This window comes from Octopus bimaculoides, chromosome 14 (assembly GCF_046866305.1).
Source record: "Octopus bimaculoides isolate indiv1 chromosome 14, ASM4686630v1, whole genome shotgun sequence".
In the NCBI taxonomy this organism is placed as follows: Eukaryota; Metazoa; Mollusca; class Cephalopoda; order Octopoda; family Octopodidae; genus Octopus; species Octopus bimaculoides.
This window is the reverse complement of record NC_142941.1, coordinates 3,118,237-3,141,878: the sequence shown is the minus strand read 5'-3', so window position 1 is coordinate 3,141,878 and position 23,642 is coordinate 3,118,237. Positions and strand designations below refer to the sequence as shown.

The window sequence follows — 23,642 nt, the reverse complement described above, 5'->3', positions numbered from 1 at the left end:
AAATGTATTTTTCATTATCTTATATTAATCATCAACTTATTTCATTTCCCTTTTATTATATTGTTCATATGACAGAAATCATGAAGAAAAACAACTTTGAAGCTCTCAACCCGTGGGAAGATACCCTACTGAGTTGGTTATCAATCTTTTTAAAATAATGGCAGTTAATATATTTTTATTAAAGCTTTTAAGATAACAGAGTTGTTCCCCCTCTCAATCTTATATTTTATCGTACAAGTCCGTCGATGCATAGTGTTCTTGGAAGAAATACATATCACCAATTGTACATTTTATTGAAATATTTCACTTGACTTCTAACTAATGTGGCTCTGTATTATAGACTTGTAATCTGATTGATTAAGTTATATTATAGTGGCAACTGACTGATTTCTGTTAATAGATTTTCCTTCCAGGAGCGCAGTAGCGCCAAATAAAATCTGATACAAAATAGAGAATTTTAGCCCTTTAGCATTGAACAACCATTCTAGTTCTGGTGACAACCAATACATCCAGTTCACACTGCAAGACATGCATAAAACTGGGAAATTTTCTTTGTTACTGTGTGTGATAGATTACGAGAGTGAGATGAGTAATGAGACTTCTTCAACCCATGCCTACATGGAAAGATAGATATAAAATTACGAAAATGATGAGGAATAACTATTTTAATCCTTATTAAAATTCTGGTGTTAAATGATAAATTAACTTTTCCTTTAATTTCTATTAATGAGATCATATAAAATATAAACCTATATCCTTAGTTTTATGATTGTTATTTTTGACTAGTTCTGATCAGTTTTGCTTGAGAAGACATTTAACAAAAATGTAGTCAATCAACTAAAGGAAGACTGCATGTTTAAATGCCCAGACATGCTAAACTGCCGTCTGTTGTGATATCATGCTATATTATACAGACTGTCTGAAATAAAAATAGATTTCGGAGTATGTTTGAATTTTTGTACAGTTGGTAGCATTATGAAGCATGTACAAAAGTAAAATCTACATAACAAGTAAATTTCTAATTTTGTGGAATTGATTGAGTTTGCCACAAGAAATGGCTGTCATAAATTGCTGGAAAAATAATCTTATTTCTTTTACTTATATTTGACTGAATATTTGTGGTATGTGTGTTTATGGTGTTTTAGTTATGATTGTGATTGTTTTTCTTTGTAAGTTGAAAACATTATTCAGAAAACTCTGATATTAGTAGAATTATTTACACAAACAAGAAAAATGGTGTTCAGATATTTTACAATAGGTATCTTCATGTTTCCTGATCAAACTCTTCCAATCTTGATAAAGTAGTAATAATAATATAGAAATAATTTGTAATTAGGGATAATTTTGAAATCCTTTATATATATATATATATATATATATATATATATATATATATAAAGAATTCTTAGTTATATTTGCTTATCATCATTATTTATTAAAAATGGGAGTAAAAATAACATGCATTTACTGCAAATGACGATTTTTACTTCACTACACTTGAAAATATAGAATTTTGAATTTGCTTATATAAGTGGCCAAAATAAGTGATTGAAAATATTATAAATTAAAATATCTGGTGATGCTTGTCTTTGTAGAATGAAGTGCAATGATTTGCCGAGTGTATGAACATATATTTTCATTTATATATAGTTATTTTAATTATATATATTTACAGTGATACAGATGTTTATATAATTGATTCTGTTTTCTTGATAAGAATAAATATTAAAAGATATCAAAATAAGTTTAGAAAATATATAATTTGTAATTAAGAATAAAAGAAATAACTGAATAATATTTTTAGTTTTAAACATGAATGTCATTCTTGAGGTTATTTGTAAAATTAATAATAAAAACTTGCAATAAGGAATCAAAACAAAGACTGAATTTGTTCACAGAGAAACTTAATGCTAAAATGAAATTATATACTTTGAAATTAGCAGTCCATGCATATTTTCATATGCATTTGATTCAATATTCTATTTAAATAGAAGGAAATAAGACATTCTCAAAGGTTAATAAATATTGCCTATTTGAACTGATTTATAGAAATACTTGAAATAATAATTTTAAAGAATTATAGTAATATGTATGAAAAATATAAAGTAAAATACAGTTAACTGACAGTCTAGTATTTGCATAATGATAACTGTTAAATATATTTACTTTCACAAAGTAACTATCCTACTTCAATAGCAATAGCTTTTGGTAATGGCTACATAATTCCATGACTTCCTATTTCCTTGCTTGAATATATTATTATTAAATATATTAGTATCTATTTCTCATGCTTCAATATCCTAAAATATGAACAAAATATCAAATGAGAAATTGCAAAGTAATATGACTTACCTACATTGTTTAATCCTTTGTGCTTCTTACAGAAGACATTATTGCATGGTGCTTCAGTGTAACTGCTGCTGTAGTAGTTTGACAAGGGCAGTATGTTGATGGTGTAGATTTGTGAGTCATACTGAGAGCCAACTATATTCTAAAGACATTTTTTCATCTGAGCATACTGAATTCACTTAAATTATTTTACACAATGATTAAAATATTTAATAATGACTTTTGCTAAAGTATTTTCAGTTTATTTCAAACTACATTAATGTGTGTGCATGTATACGCACGCACACGCACACACACACACACACACACACACACACACACTTACGTATAACGGGTAAGTATATGTATGGCAAAAGGCATACAATAGATATGGATCAGCTTAGAGTTCAGTAGATTGAATTCCTAAAATCCAACATCCTAATTGTGTTGCTACATATTCCACTGATAGAAGGAATGGATAGCAACACAATTACAATCAATTATATCAATTAAATTGATATATTTCATAGTTATTTGTTAACATCTGTTTAGTACATATCTATGTATGCATAATGACTGCTATTACATCTGTTTGTTACTGAATCCTTGATATGGGTGTAAAGGACAACATTGAGTTTTCTTTCTTCTCAGTTGTACTTTTGCTTATGAAATCACTGGAAAGCTACTTATTTATAGAGGAGTACTATTAACTAACTTCTTGTGTTTCACTTAATTATATTTTATATGCATATTTCTGTAAACTATTTATAAATTTTTTAATGCTATAAAGAACTGTTTGTTCATCTCTTATTTTTTGTGAGTGTGTGTGCGTGTGTTTGTATGCACACACACACACACACACACACACACACACACACACACACACACACACACAACTAGTGGATTATCTCCTGTATGCAGATGCTTAAAACACTGATGTACATATTTATGCACTGTGTACTGCAGTATGTAAAATATCAATTTCTAAGTTCAGTAGCAATTTCATTATACATATTACAGTGGATTAGTCGTCTATGAAATACCTGTCTAGATTACATGAAAAATAACATTACTGAAAACTATCATTTTAATAATTTTAAAATATTGATCTGAATGTTCAAAATAGTAGAGTTAGTGCCAGAAATGATAAATTGTCGAAGTGTATGTTTTCAAGTAGTTTTGTTCCTATATTTTTTAATTGCAGAGTATATTGCTAAAATATCTGCTATTAATAAACAACTAATGAGGATTTAATATGTTATAAAGTTATCTTTGAAAATTTTGACCAAGTACATGATCAAAATTGATCACTTATGTGTCAACATTTCTAATTTACATATTTACATATTTTTTATATATAAACTTGGATTAATTAGTTCTTGCTATGTATTTGCTGATTAGATTAATTTTATTTTAGAAGAGTGTCTTAATTATATTCCATTTCTGGAGTCAAAATGCAAGAGGAATTTAATTTATCCCCAGTACTAAGAATTGGAGTCATGTTAGTCCCGTGTTTATTATTTCTTATATATTGGTTCAAGATAAGTGTCTTGTTCATGTCCACTCTTTGGCATTGGAGGTATGTTTGGTGTATAATTACTATATTCTGAAAGGGAGAAAAATACAAAATAATATAAATAATATCTGAGAATAGAATTTTGTGTCAATGAGAAAAAAAAGGAAGAAAGAAAATACTTGGTTCTAAAATAGTCCTGTATTGATATTAAATTAGTTTATCTATTTTCAAAATTTTGTAACTTTGGATCTGCTTATGTTACAGCACTTTCTTTTATTTAGTTTACTTTTCAAGTACTTTATATATACTTTGTATATTGCAATAAAAATTATTCAATGTTATGAATATAGTACAACTGCACACATGCACATCAACATAGTCAGTATCCAATGTTTGTTGATATTTAACACGTTACCTGCTGGTTGATGCTTAATATCTCCTTCATTCCAACCACAGTTGTGATCTCTTTGAGATGGCAATGTATCACTTAGGTTGTTTGATGTCACAATGCTACTGTTGTCACCTTGCTCATAAGACCCATCTGAAACTTGCTTATTATAGAGCTGTCAATGAAATAACAAGGACTCAGTCATATATTTAAGATATTAGATTACACAGTATTACGTTTTTATTAAGTACATTTTAAATTGTATTAAAGAACCAATTGAAGAAATATTGCTCAAACTAGTTGGAAATTTTAATAGATCTATAATACATAGAAATACATAATTTGTCTATTTAAATTTTGATTATGAATAAATTTAGATAATTAAGGTAACTGAGCTCTGTAATTTTTTTTATTGAAGAGCTGACCAACTAGATAAGTCTTGTGTGGGAAACATTGTCATGAATTCTAAAAAGTAGTTCTGAAATAAACACATATTCATGAAGGTTGGCATTCCTCAGAATATGGTAATAACCTGCATTGTGTTGAATTTATAAACTGCTCTGATGAAAGTTATCTTTCAGTGATTTTGTGCTGCATTTCAAGGTTGATTAAACTTGATAAGATAAATGACTTGTTATAATTTATATACCCAGTGATTCAGATGTAACATGTTAATGTTTAATTGAAGACAGCACCATGCAATACGATGTATCCTGGCATATAATATGAGCTGAAGTCTAGAAATTTGATATGGACATAAAGTATTTTAACTGAAAATTCTGATTTAATGAGGTTTCTTTCTAAAACTTCTTCTATAGAGTAATTAAATTATTATCTACTTGTATATATGTAATTATCTGCTCAACTGTAACAACATGAGAAATACAGTTCCTTTTCACACAATTGCCTTCATTTCCATTTGATAGCATCCTTAGCAACATCTTGAATTGTAAGTAAATCCAACATTAGCTGTGATTAATAATTATTTACAACAAATATAGCTATGTGGTGAGAAGTTTGCCTCCCAACCAGTCCCACTGGTTCAGTTCCACTGCAGAGCATCTTGGGCAACTGTCTTCTACTACAGCACCAGGCTAACCAGATCCTTGTTAGTGAATTTGGTAAGTGGACACTGAAAGAAATCCACTGTACGTGTGTCTTGGTGTTTGTGTCTGTACTCCCACCACTTGATGACTGGTATTGGTTTGTTAACATCACCATAACTTTGAAGTTTGGCAAAAGAAACCAATAGAATAAGTGCCAGACTTTTAAAAAATAAGTACTGGAGTGATTTGTTTGACTAAAACCCTTCAAAGCAGTGCCCCAACACAGTTGCAGTCTGATGATCAAAATAAGCTAAACGAGAAAGAACCAAGGAAGAACTTTTGTGAGAGCAAAAAACAAAAAAACATATCTTATTTCTGTGGATGCAAGAATGGAAATGAGAAGATTAAAGGGTGAAGGAGTGATGTGGGAGAAAATACTGTGATCACAGTTAGATAAAGGACTGCCAGGCTCATGAGTATTCCAGTTCTTATGCTTTTGTATGCCATGTGTATGCCATTGTGTTTACATAGAACACATATAGATAGAAACATTACATCATACTACTACTATTATAGTTGTTACCAGTTCGACATTCAAAAGTTGTTGGGTTGACAGTGGTGGTCGTATTGGTTGTATTGATTTTGGTGTTGGTAATGATGATAATGGTGGATATTGTTAACTGTAGCAGTGGTCATATTTTTCTTGTTAATTATTTTGCTGTTGCTTTTTATTCTCAAGTCAATTATAATTTTGACCTAAGATGAAAGACATTGCATTCAATTTTTAAAATATACTACAGCACCAAATTATTTCATGTGATTGTCTTTTATTTTAGAGGGTGTTGCTTATCTTGTTCATACTATTGTTGCTGTTGTTGTTAGTCATTAAAGAGTTGGTAGTGACCCTAGTTGTATTGGTTTTGGTGTTGATGAATGGTAGTCGTGAAGGTTTTTATATATATATATATATCATCATCATCATCATCATCATCATCGTTTAACGTCTGTTTTCCATGCTAGCATGGGTTGGACGATTTGACTGAGGACTGGTGAACCAGATGGCTTCACCACGCTCCAATCTGATTTGGCAGAGTTTCTACAGCTGGATGCCCTTCCTAATGCCAGCCACTCTGAGAGTGTAGTGGGTGCTTTTACATGCCACCGGTACGAAGGCCAGTCAGGCAGTACTGGCAACGGCCATGCTCAAAATGGTGCATTTTACGTGCCACCTGCACAGGAGCCAGGAAGGCGATGCTGGGCACAGGTGTTATCACGATTTCGCTTTCACTTGCCCCAACAGGTCTTCGCAAGCCAAGTTTCGTGTCCAATGAAGGAGACGACGTTGACATGGGTGCCAGTCGTCAAATTTAGTTCGATTTCGATTTCGCTTGCCTCAACAGGTCTTCGCAAGTGGAGTTTAGTGTCCAACGAAGGAAAGGTATGCATAAGTAGGCTGGCTACACCCCTGGCAGAGGCCTTGGATTTAGGTCTCACTTGGCTTGCCGGGTCTTCTCACGCACAGCATATTTCCAAAAGTCTCAGTCAGAAGTCATCACCTCGGTGAGGCCCAATCTTCGAAGGTCATGCATCACCACCTCATCCCAGGTCTTCCTGGGTTTATCTCTTCCACAGGTTCCCTCAACTGCTAGGGTGTGGCACTTTTTCAAACAGCTATCCTCATCCATTCTCGCCACATGACCATACCAGTGCAATCGTCTCTCTTGCACACCACAACTGATGCTTCTTAGGTTCAACTTTTCTCTCAAGGTACTTACACTCTGTCTAGTATGCACACTGACATTACACATCCATCGGAGCATACTGGCTTCATTCCTTGTGAGCCTATGCATGTCCTCAGCAGTCACGGCCCATGTTTCACTGCCATGTAGTATGGCTGTTCGTACACATGCGTCATACAGTCTGCCTTTTACTCTGAGAGAGAGACCCTTTGTCACCAGCAGAGGTAAGAGCTCTCTGAACTTTTCCCAGGCTATTCTTATTCTAGCAGTTACACTTTCAGGGCACCCTTCCCCACAACTAACTTGGTCACCCAGATAGCGGAAGCTATCAACTACGTCTAGTTTTTCTCCCTGGAATGTGGCAGAAGTTGTTTTCTGCACATTTACAGTGTTTATTGCTCCTGAACATCTGCTACATACAAAAACTAACTTCCTAATTAACCTTCCTTTGATATTGCTGCACCTCTTATGTGCCCATAACTTGCACTGGGTGCATCTTATAGAGTCTCTACCTATGCCTTTTCTACAGATCGAGCAGGGCCATCTACCTGAAGGGGTTTGTGATTTTCCTACCTTCCTACTTATTAAGACATTGGTTTTAGCTAGGTTGACTCTAAGGCCCTTCGATTCTAGTGCTTCTTTCCACACCTGAAACTTCTCCTCTAGTTCTGATAGTGACGCAGCAATTAGTGCAAGGTCATCAGCATAGAGGAGCTCCCAGGGGCATCCTGTCTTGAATTCCTCTGTTATCACCTGGAGGACTATGATAAATAGGAGGGGGCTGAGGACAGAACCTTGGTGGACCCCTACCTCTACCCGGAATTCTTCACTGTACTCCTTGCCAACCCTCACCTTACTGGCAGTGTCTCTGTACATGGCTCGCACAGCTCTCACTAACCATTCTTCTATCCCTAGTTTTCTCATTGACCACTAGATGAGGGATCGGGGGACCCTGTCAAAGGCTTTCTCCATGTCAATGAAAGCCAGGTACAGAGGTTTATCCTTGGCTATATATATATATATATATATATATATATATATATAGTCAATTAAAATAAACAAATAATTCAAATAAACAGATTAAAACAAAAAAAAGAACAAAAACAACAAACGTGAGGACGTTCACAAGAAGTATATTAGTATTATGCTTAGTCAAAGGAGTAAGATTAACATTTTGAGCAAAGCAACATCAGAAAGGAGAAAGAGAAAAGTCCAAAGAAGGAGAAGAAGAAATCACTGATGGACCATGTGTAGTTACAAACACACACACACACACACACACACACACACACACACACACACACACACACACACACACACACACACACACACACACACACACACACACACATTAATATATATCTGTATACAGATAGATATAGATAGTCATTGAAGCCCAAGAAAATGTATTTGCATCCCCAAGACTAATCACAGTGAAAAATTCCACCTTAGACTCTGTGTTTATAGTGACACCTACACACACCCACACATGTATGTACTATGATTAAAGATTTTGAAATTGATAACTATACTTTGATCTTAACTAAAATACCTATAAGTTGTCTAAAAAGAAAGTTTAATTTCTAAATTCTCAAAATTTATCTGAGTTTCTGTAAGGGTGAAATACTTGACTGTATCCTGGTCATACTTTATATTTTCATAAGTATGAATTATTATTTTATATATGAAAATAACTTACGGCAAATGATTTTAATATAATCTGTTATTGTGTTCATTAGGGGAAAATGGTTTGTGAAAGAGCAATGTATAAATTAGGATAAGAATTGGTTAACTGAGAAAGACCGGTTATAGAGATGACAGTCAATTGATTAGACTTATGACTAAATGGCAGAAAGCAACTGAGGGACATATCGAAAATTAATTTATTAGTGTGGCTAGACATTGTAAATTACATCTTGATTACTACAGTGACAAAATCCATGAGTACAGTGATGAATTCAGTGATGTATTCTCAGTCCCCTCTTATTCAACATAGTCATCCAGGCCATAACAGAGGAATTTAAACTGGTTGCCTATGGAAACAACTATATGACCTCACTTTTATAGTAGAATCAGTAGTGAAATTGCAGAAGAAATTCCATGTATGGAAGCAAAACTTGGTATCAAAGGGCCTAAAAGTTAATCTAGTGAAGACCAAATTCATTGTTTGCAAGAAAGCCAATAAGATTCTCTTTCCTTCAGGTAAATGGCCCTGTTCAGTATGTGGGAAAGGTGTTGGAAGAAATTCCATTCATTGCATCTAGTACAAGCTATGGACACATAAGCAGTGCATTGGAATCACAGGTAAGTGGCAGATGTACAGAAACAATAAGTATTAAGGACATACAGGATTAGGCTCTCTCAAAAACTCAGGAGGCTCTCTTAAGATTGTAAATAGTCTCCATTAGCCATAATGGAGAATGTTCTGAAAGTATTATTCCTAGAGTAAGAATAAGATGGAGGGAGTTTACAGAGCTATTACCCATATTAGCAAGAAAAGGCCTCCCTATATGATGCTTGTCTTTGAATGGCTATACTCCATGGTAGTGAGAGGAGAGGTAAATGTAGATAGCATGTGTAGACTAGTGAGGAATGAAGCTGATGTGCAACATCAGTGTGCATGTATGACTAAGTGCAAATGTGTTGAGAGAAGACTATGATTTATTTACATTATTTACATTTGATGGATAAGACATTTTGGCTGATATACCCTCCAGCATTCATCAGGTGTCTTGGGGAAATTTTGAACCTGGGTTCTCATTCCTAAGGTATTTTTCATTGTTGTTGTTGTTGTTGTTCTTGTTGCTGTTATTGTTGTTCTTTTTGTTCAGGTCACTGCCTGGAATCGAACTCGGAATCTTGGGGTTAGTAGCCCGCGCTCTTAACCACTATGCCATATACCTGTGGGCAATTATGGAGTGAATTTTAGGGTTTATAAATCTAATATTTTCCTATCCTTCCTTAATACCTGATGAAGGCTGGAGGGTATATCAGCCAAAACGTATTAACAACAAACAAGATGAGGACAAATATCCGCCAAATGTAAATAATGTAAATAATGTACATAATTCCTCATCTCTTAAATATAGAAATGTAAGACTATGATTGTTTGCACATGTGATAAGTGTGAATGAAGACAGCTGTATAAACAAGTGACAGTCTCTTAAAGTGGATGGTACCTGTGTAAGAGGGAAACCCAGAAAGACATGGGATGAAGTAGTGGGGACTGATCTCAAGAAGTTGGGCCTCATGGAGGAGATGACAATGGATCAAGATGTCTGACTATATGATGTTCTTAAGAAGACCTGCCCACCTCAGTGAAACTATTTTCTGGAAGCGCAGTGTATTCTACCAACATGTAACATTAATTCACACATTGTACCCTAGCAAATCAAATTACATCCCTTCTGCTACCCACCATGCACTATACTTACCTTTATCATCTCGATCCTGTAGCCCAATCCTGTCCTCTCCACTGCCAAATGTATCATTGCTATCCTGTTTCCCCCTCCCCCATACACCAATGTTTCACCAATCACTGCATCCACCCCCTCCCCATTTTTCCTTTTCTCCCCCTTTTTGCGCTTACATGAACACTTTACTCATGTATCCTGAGAAATCCGTTACCATTCCATTTATATACATATCTTTGTATCTTGAGAGTATGTCCTGGCACAGTCACCATCTCTCTCACCACTTCTCACTTTTGTTGTCTCTCTTGCTCTCTCTCTCTCTCTCCCTCCCTCTCTCTCTCTCTCTTTCCCTCTCTCTATCTATCATTTTCTCTCCCCACCAACTACAATAATCATATATCTCCTCTACAACAAAACACCTTTTTCCCCTTCAGTCATTCTCTTTCCTCTCATCACCTGGCACAAAGTCACCTCCTTCAACACTTCATTCCACTCAAGTGAGCCTTGTCTTGCAGGTTTTTTGGTGACCTTGCTGACACTGGTACCTCACAAAAAGTACGCAGTCTACTCCGTAAGGTGGTTGGTGTTAGGAAGGGCATCCAGCTGTAAAAAGCATGCCAAAGTAGACATTGGAGATTGGCTCAGTGCTGTGACATACCAGCTCCTGTCAAACCATCCAATGTATGCTAGCAGTGAACGCTGTTTCATAATCTCTTGTGTCTATATGAATTAGAATTTGACGACCTATACAACATTGAAAAATATAGATAAAAAAAGAAAAACAAAAAATATAAAATTTGAAAAATAGATTTATGGCATAGGTACCTGTGGAATTGGTGGAAGTTTTCTGGGTGTTGTTGAGTATTTCCATTCATTGGTCAACTGGTCTATTTCTGGATAGTAAGAACTTTTAGGGTTTATTGACTGAAGATTTCTGCTAAATATCTCTTCTGCATTCCGAGTTATTGCAACAGGATTGTTAGTCTGATACAGGATTTGTCTCATTTCAGTCCTTGATAGAAATTTTGGATTATTTTTTTCCGCAGATGAATTATTGAAATGATTAATACATCTGAAAACACACAGTGTTATGGACACTACAATAGCCACAGATAATATTACAGCTGCTGCTACAATGATAATTATCCAAGTCATATTCAGGTTGTTATCAGACTGTGAGTGGACAGCAGTCAACATTGGAGATGTATCATTACTAACAAACAGTGTTAGTATGATAGCAGTTGTTACTGATTGAACTGGTGTACCACCGTCTTTCACTATAAATTCCAGTTCATATGTTCCTGCATCATTTTGGTAAACTGTGCGAGAGAAAGATAAGACACCAGTGTGTGAGTTCACTGTAAACAGGTTTTTATCATTGGATCTCAGTATTCCATACGTGAGGAAAGCATTGTTTCCAGTGTCTTTGTCAGATGCTTTCAGAATTGTGATGTCCTTCTTACTGTGTGGATGGTAGTGGACATCTAGATTGTAAGGGTCATTATTAGGAAAGATAAAATATGGAGCATTATCATTTTTATCTAGAATCTCTATAAGAATGTTGGCAGTGGCATTCAGAGAAGGTGTTCCATTGTCTTTGACTAAAACTTGTAAATTATAGATGTCTTTTACTTCTCGATCTATTGGTTGTGATGTAGAAATAAATCCATATTTTGTCAGTTGGAAAGGAATGTTATCATTGTTGTTATCATTGATGATAGAATATGTAAGTTGGCCTCCATCTCCAAGATCTGGGTCTGTAGCATTGATGAAGCCAATAGGGAAGTTAACTTTCTGGTTTTCATAGGTAAGGAATTGGAATGTCACTTTGGTAAAATGTGGTTCTACATCATTGACATCAGTTACTTTGACAGAGAACTGTTTCTTAGTCTTTAATGGAGGTGATCCCATGTCATGACATACGATAGAGACAACATAATGATCTATAGTTTCTCTGTCAAGAGGTTCTTTAACCAATATTTTATATTCTTTAGAACCCATATTAGAAAGCTGGAACATTTTATGGTGAATGTTACATTTTATTTGTCCATTGGGTCCACTATCAGTATCAATTACCATAACATAAGCTATAAAACTACCAATTTTACTTGCTTCTGAAATAGCAGTAGAAGTCTTTGTTAAAGGTGATACAAAATCTATATTTATAGATGGAACATTATTTTGATTGTTAATTACATTTATAATCAACATTGACATGGAGCTTAATGAAGGATTTCCACCATCCCTAGCTTCAACATATAATTGATATTTACTTCCTTTATTTCTGAAGAAATTATCATTGGCGAAAATTTCTCCTGTTTTATGATTTAATTTAAAATGTTTTTTAACATATTCATTTGTATTTCTATGTAAAAAGTAATTAATATTTCCATTTTGACCAGAATCTAAATCTGTTGCTGATAAAACAAAAACAGGAGAAGACATATGATGTGTATCACTGATGGTGATATTATATAATTTTTGTGTAAATGTAGGTCTGTTATCATTGACATCAATAACAGATATTTCAATGTCCAGAATACCTTCTTTTGGTGGAGAACCTCCATCTCTAGCAATTAACTGCAATATATAAGTGTCTTTTAATTCTCTATCTAACATTACTTGTAGAATTATTTTAAGTAAATTTACTCCATCAAATTCTTGAAATATGGATAATAAAAATGTCTTACTTTTATCTTTGAGTTTATATGTGATGTTAGAATTGAGAAGGCTGATATCTTTATCAACAGCATTTGGTATTGATTTTGTTGATCCTTTCCCATCTGTTTCATCAAATTTGATTTTTATTTTGTTTGATGGAAACTCTGGTTGGTGATCATTGATATCTTCTATAATTATTTTAATCTTCAATATCTTTACAAATGTTCCCGCTTTCCTCACTGCTACCTTAACAATTCTGGAACATTCTTTGTTGTATGTACACAGAGACTCGGCATCCAGTGTTTGAGTAGTGTATAGTTTTCCTGAGTTGGTGACATTAAATAAGTGAGAACCACTCTCGACTGTCCTTTGTAGTTGTGTAAATGTAATGAGAGTGTGTTGTTGATGTGTGAGAGGGTGTGATAAGTTGGAGTCAACAGCAATGTCTCCTATATAGGTGTGAGGACTGTCTTCTTCCTTGACATGGTAAGTAATGTCTAAGGATACACCAGAATACAGTAAGCCATAAAAAATGTAAAGCTGTAAAGTGTTGATTGAAACCATTGTTGTTATTCATTATTATTCATAAATATATCTAAATTTAAAAAGAAAAGAGAGCTTGTTAATTGAATCATACAATCTAATATAAAAATGTTAACTATATGAATATTATAGATCGTTTAAATTGAGAGATGAAAAATATTAGAAACTTTCTAATTCATAATGTTTGGTAACTTCTGTAATATAATTGATGAAAAATAGTTGTTAAGTTATTAACTCAGGTGAAATTAAAGTAACGTCAGCCACTGTAGGAATTGATCTGGAATTGAACTGAGAGACTAAACCAAATTGTATAAGTGGATATAGAAAGTGTGCGATGAGGAGCTGGGGTTGTGTACCATGCAGTAAATGATTCAACAATTTGAATTGACTCCTATATAGTGCTCACTTGAACTTTTCCTTTTTATATCATCCTATATTTTTAGTCACATTAGATTAAAAAAATATACAAATATCTATCATTGTCTCAGATTATTCATCAAAATGTTTAATTTAAAAGTTTTTATATCAACCAAATTACAGAGCTAATTTTAAAAACGTACTAATTTATGTCCTCGCCCTTTTCTTGGATATTCTTTCAACTTAGCTTTACACCATTTGAAAGTAAGTATAATTATTACACTTACAATTCTTGTTGGACGATATAGTGTTGCAAATTAAATTCAGTAGTTAATCTCTTGGTCTCCAAGATATATCTATGAAACTTTTCAATTGTGTGGTAGCCAATATATTTTCTATGAAAACTATTAAAATAATAGAGTTATCCCCCCTTCTAATATTTTGAATATTTCCGTCTTTTTTTTACGTTAATAAAATTTTGAAGATGGTCCAATGTTAGCTGAGAAACAAAAAAATATGTGAAAATGTGCTTCCTAGGTCTGTGAATATTCAGAGGCCTCGAAATGAATTCAACTCAAGGAAATGAATTCAACTCAAGGAAATGAATTCAACTCAAGGAATACGGGTGGAATAGTCCCATCAAAACTTCTGTCAAATGTAAACATAGCAGACTGGATGTTGTTTGGGACAGAGGACCAAATATATGTACCATCACAGAGGTCAGCTGCCCAGCAGATATAAATATCTCTTTGAAAATCAAAGAAAAAGGGGATATCTATGGATAACTTCTTCAAAAGCTCCAGCATTTATATCTAAACTATGAATTCATATTCCTACCAATAATAATTGGAGCACTAGGCTTTGTTAGTAAATGCTTAAGGGAGTATCTGGATAAACTGGGATTTTGAGAAAAAGAAATCGACTAGCTAATTCGTACATTACAAGTGCAATCTGTGAGTGGAACAGTACAAATATGCAATACTTTTCTCTAGTTCCAAATGCGAATATGTCTGTGTTAACTACATCCCAAAGATAGAGCCTTGTATCTTTGTTGGAAATTGGCTCCCTCCTCAGTGGAAGACTTCTAATAATTAAAAAATAGAAGAGACATACATACATACATACATACATACATACATGCATGCATGCATGCATGCATGCACGCACGCATGCACACACACACACACACACACACACACACACACACACACACACACACACACACACACACACACACACAGGCTATGTAGTTTTAATTTTGAGAAGAGAATGTGTTTCCATTGAGAAATGCTCTTGATGGATGTTTGTAATAACCTGAAATTTATTGTGTAGGGTTCTTTTTTATATATAATTTGTGCTGAATGCAAGTCACATAGGTGTCTATGGAATACTTACTTATCTTTACACTTTGCTTTTTGTTCTCTATAAGGGTCTATAGGAGTTGTGTGAGAGCTGCAATGCTGCATGGGAGCGTGACATGGTGTCTGAAGGAGAAAGATGGCAAATTTGAGAAGGACTGAGAGAGCAATGGTGAGAGAAATGTGTAGTGTGAAGCTGTTTGAAAAGAAGAGGACTGAGGACTTGATGGGGATGCTGGGGTTGGAGGAATCAGTGAAATGGCTGGCAAGGGCAAATGGAGTGCAGTGGTATGGGCCTGTATTAAGGAGGGATGAGGAGCATGTTTTGAGACGGATGCTTGTGTTTGAGGTAAATGGACCACGAAAGTGACGTACACTGATGAAAATGTGGAGGGGACAGATAGAGGAGGAGATTGGGAGGGTTAGCTTGATAAAGGAGGACGCCTAAAACTGAGCAAGATGGCGAGGTGGTTACTAGGGCATTGAGGTGGATCTGACCACCCCCATTAACAGGGACAAAACCCAGATTTAAAACACTAGATGATGATAATGATGTGTCTGGGTTTGGTAGAATTTTTACAAATATCAAAAATACTGTCCAGATGTTTGACAATGTGTAGGTTTGTGTTTCCAAATCAAATTCACTTGAGGTTAAGTGGTAGTAGTGGTACAAGAATATAATAATACTAGTTCATTATTAATGCTCTTTTGGAATGTATAACTAGTATAGCAAAACAATTATTACATATATATATGTATGCGTGTGTGTATACATGTATACATACTTGCAATTCACAATTACTTCATAAAAATGTGAATAAAATAAGAAATGCCTGTTACAAATGACGATTTCATTTTACCAAAGTTGGAAAACTAGAAAACTTGAATTTGCATATGACCAAAATGAAAAGATCTAAAAATATAACATAATATAAATATATAATAAATATCAAGGAAATATTTAAAATTTAAAATCTATTATTGGTATATTTATGGTAAATAAAGTGAGGGTGTTTTAACAATATATTGGCAGTGATATGCAGTATTTCATTATTTATATATCCCAAAATATGAATTATATACTAGAAAATCTTATATGATCTAATACATCGATATCTAGCACTCCACTTCAGTGGAGAGAAATAAGATGATGCAAGGATCCATTCAATATTTTCAATTATAACAATATTATATCATTAAATCATATTAAGAAATGTGGCAGTATATATGAAAATATTTAATTAAATACAATTGACTGACAGAGATGAGTATTAACATAATAGTTGTTGATAAAATATCTATCTTCTCATAGAAACGACACTACTGCTGTAGTAATTACTTTTAGTAATGGCTAGACCTGTCTATGGCACTCTGTTGTGTAGTTCATATATATTACCATGAAACACACACTATTATTTATTTTTAATTTTTCACATCATATCTCAATATTTAAATATGTATTACTAAAATATTTAATGTAAAATTGCAAAATGACTTACTGTTATTGAGAAATCCTTTGTTTGGGCCTCTTAGAGAAGACATTATTGTGTAGTGTTCCAGTGTAACTGCTGCTGTAGTAGTGTGACAATTGCAGTATCCAGATGGTGTGGGTTTGTGAGCTAAATAGGGAGCCAACTACTCTTTAAAGAATCTATGTTTGGTGCATAATGAATTTGTTTAAATTATTTTAAAGAATGGTTGAAATATTTAATAATTAATTTTACAATAACTCTAATTTATTTTAAAGTACATGAATATGTACATATGCACACACACACGCACGCGCGCGCGCGCGCACGCACACACACACACACACACACACAAGTATTACATTCTATTTGTATGTGTATGCTTATGACACCCCAATTTGTATGCTCATGTTTACACATTGTGTATTGCAATAAGTAAATATCAATTTCTCATTTCAATGGTAATTTAATGGTACATATTGTGGTGGATTAAACAAAAGAATGATTATTTTAATTACATAAAAATTATAGACATTTTGCAATCTTTTGACCATTTTATTGTTTATTCATTAACCTGTAATAGTATATTATTAGTGAATAGTATAAGTAGTTGTAGAAATTGTAGAATTTTGGAGTAAATGTTTTCTTGTACTTTTGTTTTTATATTTTAATATTTTCCGACAGCATTTCTTTTTTTGCAGGGTAAATACAAACTGTACTATTAATATACGAGAGGAAATTCAGAATATTTTACCCTAACTTTTGAATATTTTGGCTTAGAGTATGTTCAAATTAAATTATGATATTTATGAATTTGAATGAACTAATTTGTTTGTTCTTAAGTTACTGTTTGAAGGAAAATATTTACAAATACATATTCTTAATGTATAAATGTAACTATATTAGTTGATATTACATTATTCTGTATTTTCAAATTAATTTTACTTTATTTTAAAGCAGAAGCAATGTTTTGATTCTGTTGCCTTATTAATATTAAATGCAAGGAAATTTTAATAATCTCCAAAGCAAAGAATTAGAATTGTGCTTATTTTGAGTTTACTATTTCTTATATATTGGTTCTAGATATGTGTCTTGTTCGTGTTCATCTTTTAGTATTGGAGGTATGTTTGGTGTGTAGTTACTGTATTCTGAAAGATAAAAAAAAATATTATTTAATAAGTGTTGAAAGGGATAGCTACCTTATATTATGCCAATGCCTTTTATTAAATTAATCCAACATTATTAAATTAGTTTTTATATTATATTATGCAAGATTTAGCTGCTTACAATAAAACACATTCTTTTAAATAGTTTACTCTTTGAGTATCTTATATAAACCTATAAACCTTTTTACATTACAATAAAGGGATTTGAGGTTATAAAATATGATACAATTGCTGCTGTGAGCTTATATGGAATCAGTGTTTATTGTTGCAGATAATCATTGAAAGATATCCATTCATTTATACTGTTAAAATCTTTTATATGACATTAAAAAGTCAGTGTTATAAATATATCCATGCACTTATGGGAAGTAAGTGTCAGCATTTGTTATTTGACAAGTTACCTGATATATGATTTTTAATATCTCCTTCACTCCATCCACGGCAGTGATCTCTTTGAGATGGTAATGTATCACTTAAGTTGTTTGATGTCACAATGCCACTGTTGTCACCTTGCTCACAAGACTCATCTGAAATCTGTTTATTGTAGATCTGCCATTGAAATAAAGCTTTAGATAAACATTTGACAGTTAGTGTACACTATTATGAGTTTATGATGATTTCATATGAGATTACAGTTTTCATTACAGTATATTTCTGAAGTACTTAGAATTAGTTCAAGTATTGTTGTGCTGTGTATTGTGTTGGTTAGACAAGATTAAGTAGAGTTAGTTAGTTGTTTAGCCTATATCATGTCCTTCTTGAGTTGGAAGAGGGTGAGTGAGGTTTGTATGTGAGTGTGTGAGTTTGATGTTTTAAATTTTGTACTTCTACAAAAAGGCAATACGTAAAACCATTTGAGATAGTAAAATTGTTAAATGTATAACAGATCATATATTTATATTAAAAATGCTTCTGGTAGATCTTTATGAGACTGGTTGATTAACCACTTAAAATGGCATTTCACAGTTAGTGTATCTTTTGGAGAGAAGTGATTCAAGAATCAGTTAGTACTACAATGAGTAGTACATATGAAAATTATGTTTTGCAATGTAAACTGAGTAAAATATTTAGCAGAGATCCATAAATATAATGATTCTGTATAATTATCCATTATCCAGCTCATTGTATCCAGATTACATGCAAATATAACAAGAATACAACACACAGATCACAACACAGCATTTGAAGATCTGAGTAGCCATGAAAATATGGAAATTTAAACGCAATAGGAACCCTAAAACTAATTTCTGGATGAGTGTAGAATATCCAAGTGGTTTTATTGCTATCCAGAGCATATAAACTTATTTTTACTTAAAGACATTACCTTTCATTGTTATATTGCCTGGTGACTAATAGCAGCTTTAATGTCAAAACATATGGAACCAAATAATAGCTAAATCAGGTGCTTACTCTAATAAGAATCCATAAAAGTTCCAGGGTAATTCCCATGCTTACAAATATCAGGATTAAAAACAGTAAAGAATTTTTAGGTGGTGTTATTGGCCAAACCAGAAACTAACTTATTCTTCTGAACATTAAGGTTTCCAGAATGATGGCTATAGCAAATAATTTTCTGAAATTTATAAACCTCTGAGGAAGTAGGATAAGAAAAACATTTGAAGTCCACTCTACAGCTTGTATTAAATTATATGCTGATATGGCGATATAAGGAATAATGAAGTGAATAAATATTATTAAAAACAAAAGCATTAAACAACACTTGAAAGATAGATTTGTTGCCTAGATACCTGTGGAACTGGTGGAAGTCTCCTGGGTGTTGTTGAGAATTTCCATTCATTGGCTGATTGTTCCATCTCTGGATAATATGAACTTTTGGGGTTTATTGACTGAAGATTTCTGCTAAATATCTCTTCTGCATTCCGAGTTATTGCAACAGGATTGTTAGTCTGATACAGGATTTGTCTCATTTCAGTCCTCGATAGAAATTTTGGATTATTTTTTTCTGCAGATGAATTATTGAAGTGATTAATACATCTGAAAACACACAGTGTTATGGACACTACAATAGCCACAGACAGTATTACAGCTGCTGCTACAATGATAATTATCCAAGTCATATTCAGGTTGTTATCAGACTGTGAGTGGACAGCAGTCAACATTGGAGATGTATCATTACTAACAAACAGTGTTAGTATGATAGCAGTTGTTGCTGATTGAACTGGAGTACCACCGTCTTTCACTATAAACTCCAGTTCATATGTTCCTGCATCATTTTGGTAAACTGTGCGAGAGAAAGATAAGACACCAGTGTGTGAGTTCACTGTAAACAGGTTTTTATCATTGGATCTCAGTATTCCATATGTGAGGAAAGCATTGTTTCCAGTGTCTTTGTCAGATGCTTTCAGAATTGTGATGTCCTTCTTACTGTGTGGATGGTAGTGGACATCTAGATTGTAAGGGTCATTATTAGGAAATATAAGATACGGAGCATTGTCATTTTTATCTAGAATCTCTATAAGAATATCGGCAGTGTTATTCAGTGATGGTGTCCCATTATCTTTGACTAAAACCTGTAAATTATAGATGTCTTTCATTTCTCGATCTATTGGTTGTGATGTAGAAATAAATCCATATTTTGTCAGTTGGAATGGAATGTTATCATTGTTGTTATCATTGATGATAGAATATGTAAGTTGGCCTCCATCTCCAAGATCAGGGTCTGTAGCATTGATGAAGCCAATAGGGAAGTCAACTTTCTGGTTTTCATAAGTGAGGAATTGGAATGTCTCTTTGGTAAAATGTGGTTCTACATCATTGACATCAGTTACTTTGACAGAGAAATATTTTTTACTTTCTAGTTGAGGTGACCCCATGTCATGACACACAATAGACACTTTATAGTGGTCCACAGTTTCTCTATCAAGAGGTTCTTTCACCAATATTTTATATTCTTTTGAACCTATATAAGAAAGTTGAAACCTTTTATGATGAATATTACATTTAATTTGTCCATTAGGTCCATTATCAGTGTCAGTGACCATAACATAAGCTATAAAACTACCAATTTTACTTGCTTCTGAAACAGCAGTAGAAGACTCTGTTAAAGGGGATACAAAATCTATATTTATAGATGGAACATTATTTTGATTGTTAATTACATTGATAATCAACAGTGCCATGGAGCTCAATGAAGGGACTCCACTATCCCTGGCTTCAATGTACAATTGATATCTGCTTTCTTTATTTTTAAAGAAATTATCATTGACAAAAATTTCTCCTGTTTTAGAATTTAATTTGAAATGTTTTCTGGCATATTTATTTGTATTTCTATGTAAATAGTAAGTAATGTTCCCATTTTGATCAGAATCTAAATCTGTTGCGGATAAAAGAATTACAGGTGAAGATATATGATGTGTATCACTGATGGTGGTATTATAAGATTTTTGTGTAAACGTAGGTCTGTTATCATTGACATCAATAACAGATATTTCAATGTCCAGAATACCTTCTTTTGGTGGAGAACCTCCATCTGTAGCAAGCAACTGTAACATATAAGTGTCTTGTAATTCTCTATCTAATTTTTCTTTAAGTGTTATTTCTAGTATATTTATTTCATCAGATTCTTTAAATATGGAGAGTGAAAATTTTTGGCTTTTATCTTTGAGTTTATATATTATCTTACAATTTGGAAGACTAATGTCTTTATCAACAGCATTTGGTACTGATTTTGCAGATCCTTTGCTGTAATATTCATCAAACTGTATTTTTATTTGCTTTTGAGGAAACTCTGGCTGGTGGTCATTGATATCTTCTATAATTACTTTTATCTTCAATATCTTTATAAATGTTCCTGCTTTCCTCACTGCTACTTTAACAATCCTGGAACATTCCTTGTTGTATGTGCACAGAGACTCAGCATCCAATATCTGAGTAGTGTATAGTTTTCCTGAGTTGGTGACATTAAATAAGTGAGAACCACTCTCGACTGTCCTTTGTAGTTGTGTAAATGTAATGAGAGTGTGTTGTTGATGTGTGAGAGGGTATGATAAGTTGGAGTCAACAGCAATGTCTCCTATATAGGTGTGAGGACTATCTTCCTCCTTGACATCGTAAGTAATGTCTATAGAAACTACAGTATACATCAGTCCATAGAGAAAGTAAAATTTTATGTGTTGATTATAATCATTGTTGTAATTCATTATTTGTCATGGATATTGTTCTAAAAAAGAAAAATTATTTTGAATTAATGCTACATATATTTGATATCATCAGTTATATGTAAAAGGTTTTATATATGAAAAATACATATTTCTTTAAAAACCAAATGTATTTAATTTATCCAATTAATATCTGGAAGCATTTGTGACATTGTGAAATATTTGATATAGTTAATAAGAATTAAGACTTGACGTAATATTTTGAAGTAAAATCTTTATATATACTAAAAGGTAGTTATCTAAATGAAAATAAGTTAATAGTTATTGCAATTGATATTCTATCAGATAATCTACAAGAATTTTAAGAATCACTGCAAACAGGAATGAAGAGATTAAACTGAGATGTAGGTACTTCTCGATTGAAGACCTGAGATCAGAAAGACAAGAAAATTGAATTAATGTGACATATGACTACCTTGTTGATTTTTTCACAGTGATAAATATTCTTAAAATTAGTTTTATATGCTCATATTCTATCCAACGTGGTAAATTTGGTACCTGCTTTATTTTAAGTCTATATTATAGAGTCATTGAACTTACTGAATGCAATAACCAACTCTTTTAACAACATACCTAATGTCTTTAAAATTTAAATTATAAGCTCTAGTTACTAAGGATTTGGACAGAGAACATTGTGTTTCTGTTTGTTAATTTTCTTTTATTATTAATTTTAGTTATTGGACTGTGGCCATGCCTGGGTGCTTTTTTAATTGATTATATTGTTCCACCCCAAATCTCTTGTCTGCTACTAATTTTATCAATCTCATAAGGAGGAACAAAAGGTAGAACCGAAAGGACATAAATAAAGATAACTGAAATGGAATGGAAACTATACATTATTTGGTATTTAGATTCCCCTTGTTTCACCAAGATATGTATGTATGACATTATTCAGTTTATTTCAAGATTTCTTGTCAATAGAGAAAGAACTGGTTTCAACCGAGGTCCAAGGTTCCTTCATTGGAATTTCCACATCAAATGTATATGCTATGCAAATCAGTATTTAAAATACTTCTTCAGTGATGATAAGCAATAATTATATAAAAAATATTCCCTGTTTAAACTAATTTATTAAATAATGTTACATGTGAATTATAACAATATATCTGAAATTATGTGATAAATACAATCGAGTGACAGATCAGTATTTGCAGAACATTCGCAGACAAAGATATCTGTTTTAAAGTAACTACACCAGTGCTGTAATAATTGCTCTAATGGCTACACAGTTCTATTGCTTCCCAATTTCTTCTCTGTGTTATATAATCACTAAACATAGTACTATTTATTGTCTATTTCTCATACATCAATGCTGAAATATATATAAACAAAATATTAAATGAAAAATTGCAATGTAAAATGACTTACCAAAATTATTTAATCTTTTGTGTTTCTTATGACAGGCATTTGTTCTTTTGTAGTGTTCCTGTATAACTGCTGCTGTAGTAGTTTGACAATGACAGTATCTTTACGGAATAGA

The 23,642-nt window shown here is 32.8% G+C and overlaps 2 protein-coding genes across 5 annotated transcripts in view; both read right to left on the bottom strand.

Annotated features, from left to right (window-relative positions):
* LOC149132584 (protocadherin beta-15-like) overlaps positions 1–17,693 on the bottom strand; it is a 23,445-nt gene extending 5,752 nt beyond the window's left edge. Inside the window, exons 1-5 of one of the 4 annotated variants that reach the window (XR_016244191.1) lie at positions 16,849–17,693; positions 15,387–15,475; positions 11,256–13,686; positions 4,260–4,407; positions 2,353–3,934 (exon numbers count right to left, since the gene is read on the bottom strand). The gene's annotated coding sequence lies outside the window, so the exon portion shown is untranslated. Of the gene's footprint in view, positions 1–2,352; positions 3,935–4,259; positions 4,408–11,255; positions 13,687–15,386; positions 15,476–16,848 lie in introns of those variants that run through there. The other 3 variants (XR_016244190.1, XM_089362173.1, XM_089362174.1) reach the window with 3 other exon arrangements.
* Positions 17,505–23,626, bottom strand: LOC128249406 (protocadherin beta-15-like). The gene is made up of 4 exons (XM_052972940.2): positions 23,531–23,626; positions 19,733–22,164; positions 18,386–18,533; positions 17,505–17,966 (listed from the first exon to the last, which is right to left on the bottom strand). The coding sequence occupies exons 2-4, from the start codon at positions 22,142–22,144 to the stop codon at positions 17,878–17,880; spliced, it is 2,649 nt and encodes an 882-aa protein (XP_052828900.2). The 5' UTR covers positions 22,145–22,164; positions 23,531–23,626; the 3' UTR covers positions 17,505–17,877.
* Positions 23,627–23,642: the final 16 nt, after the last annotated feature.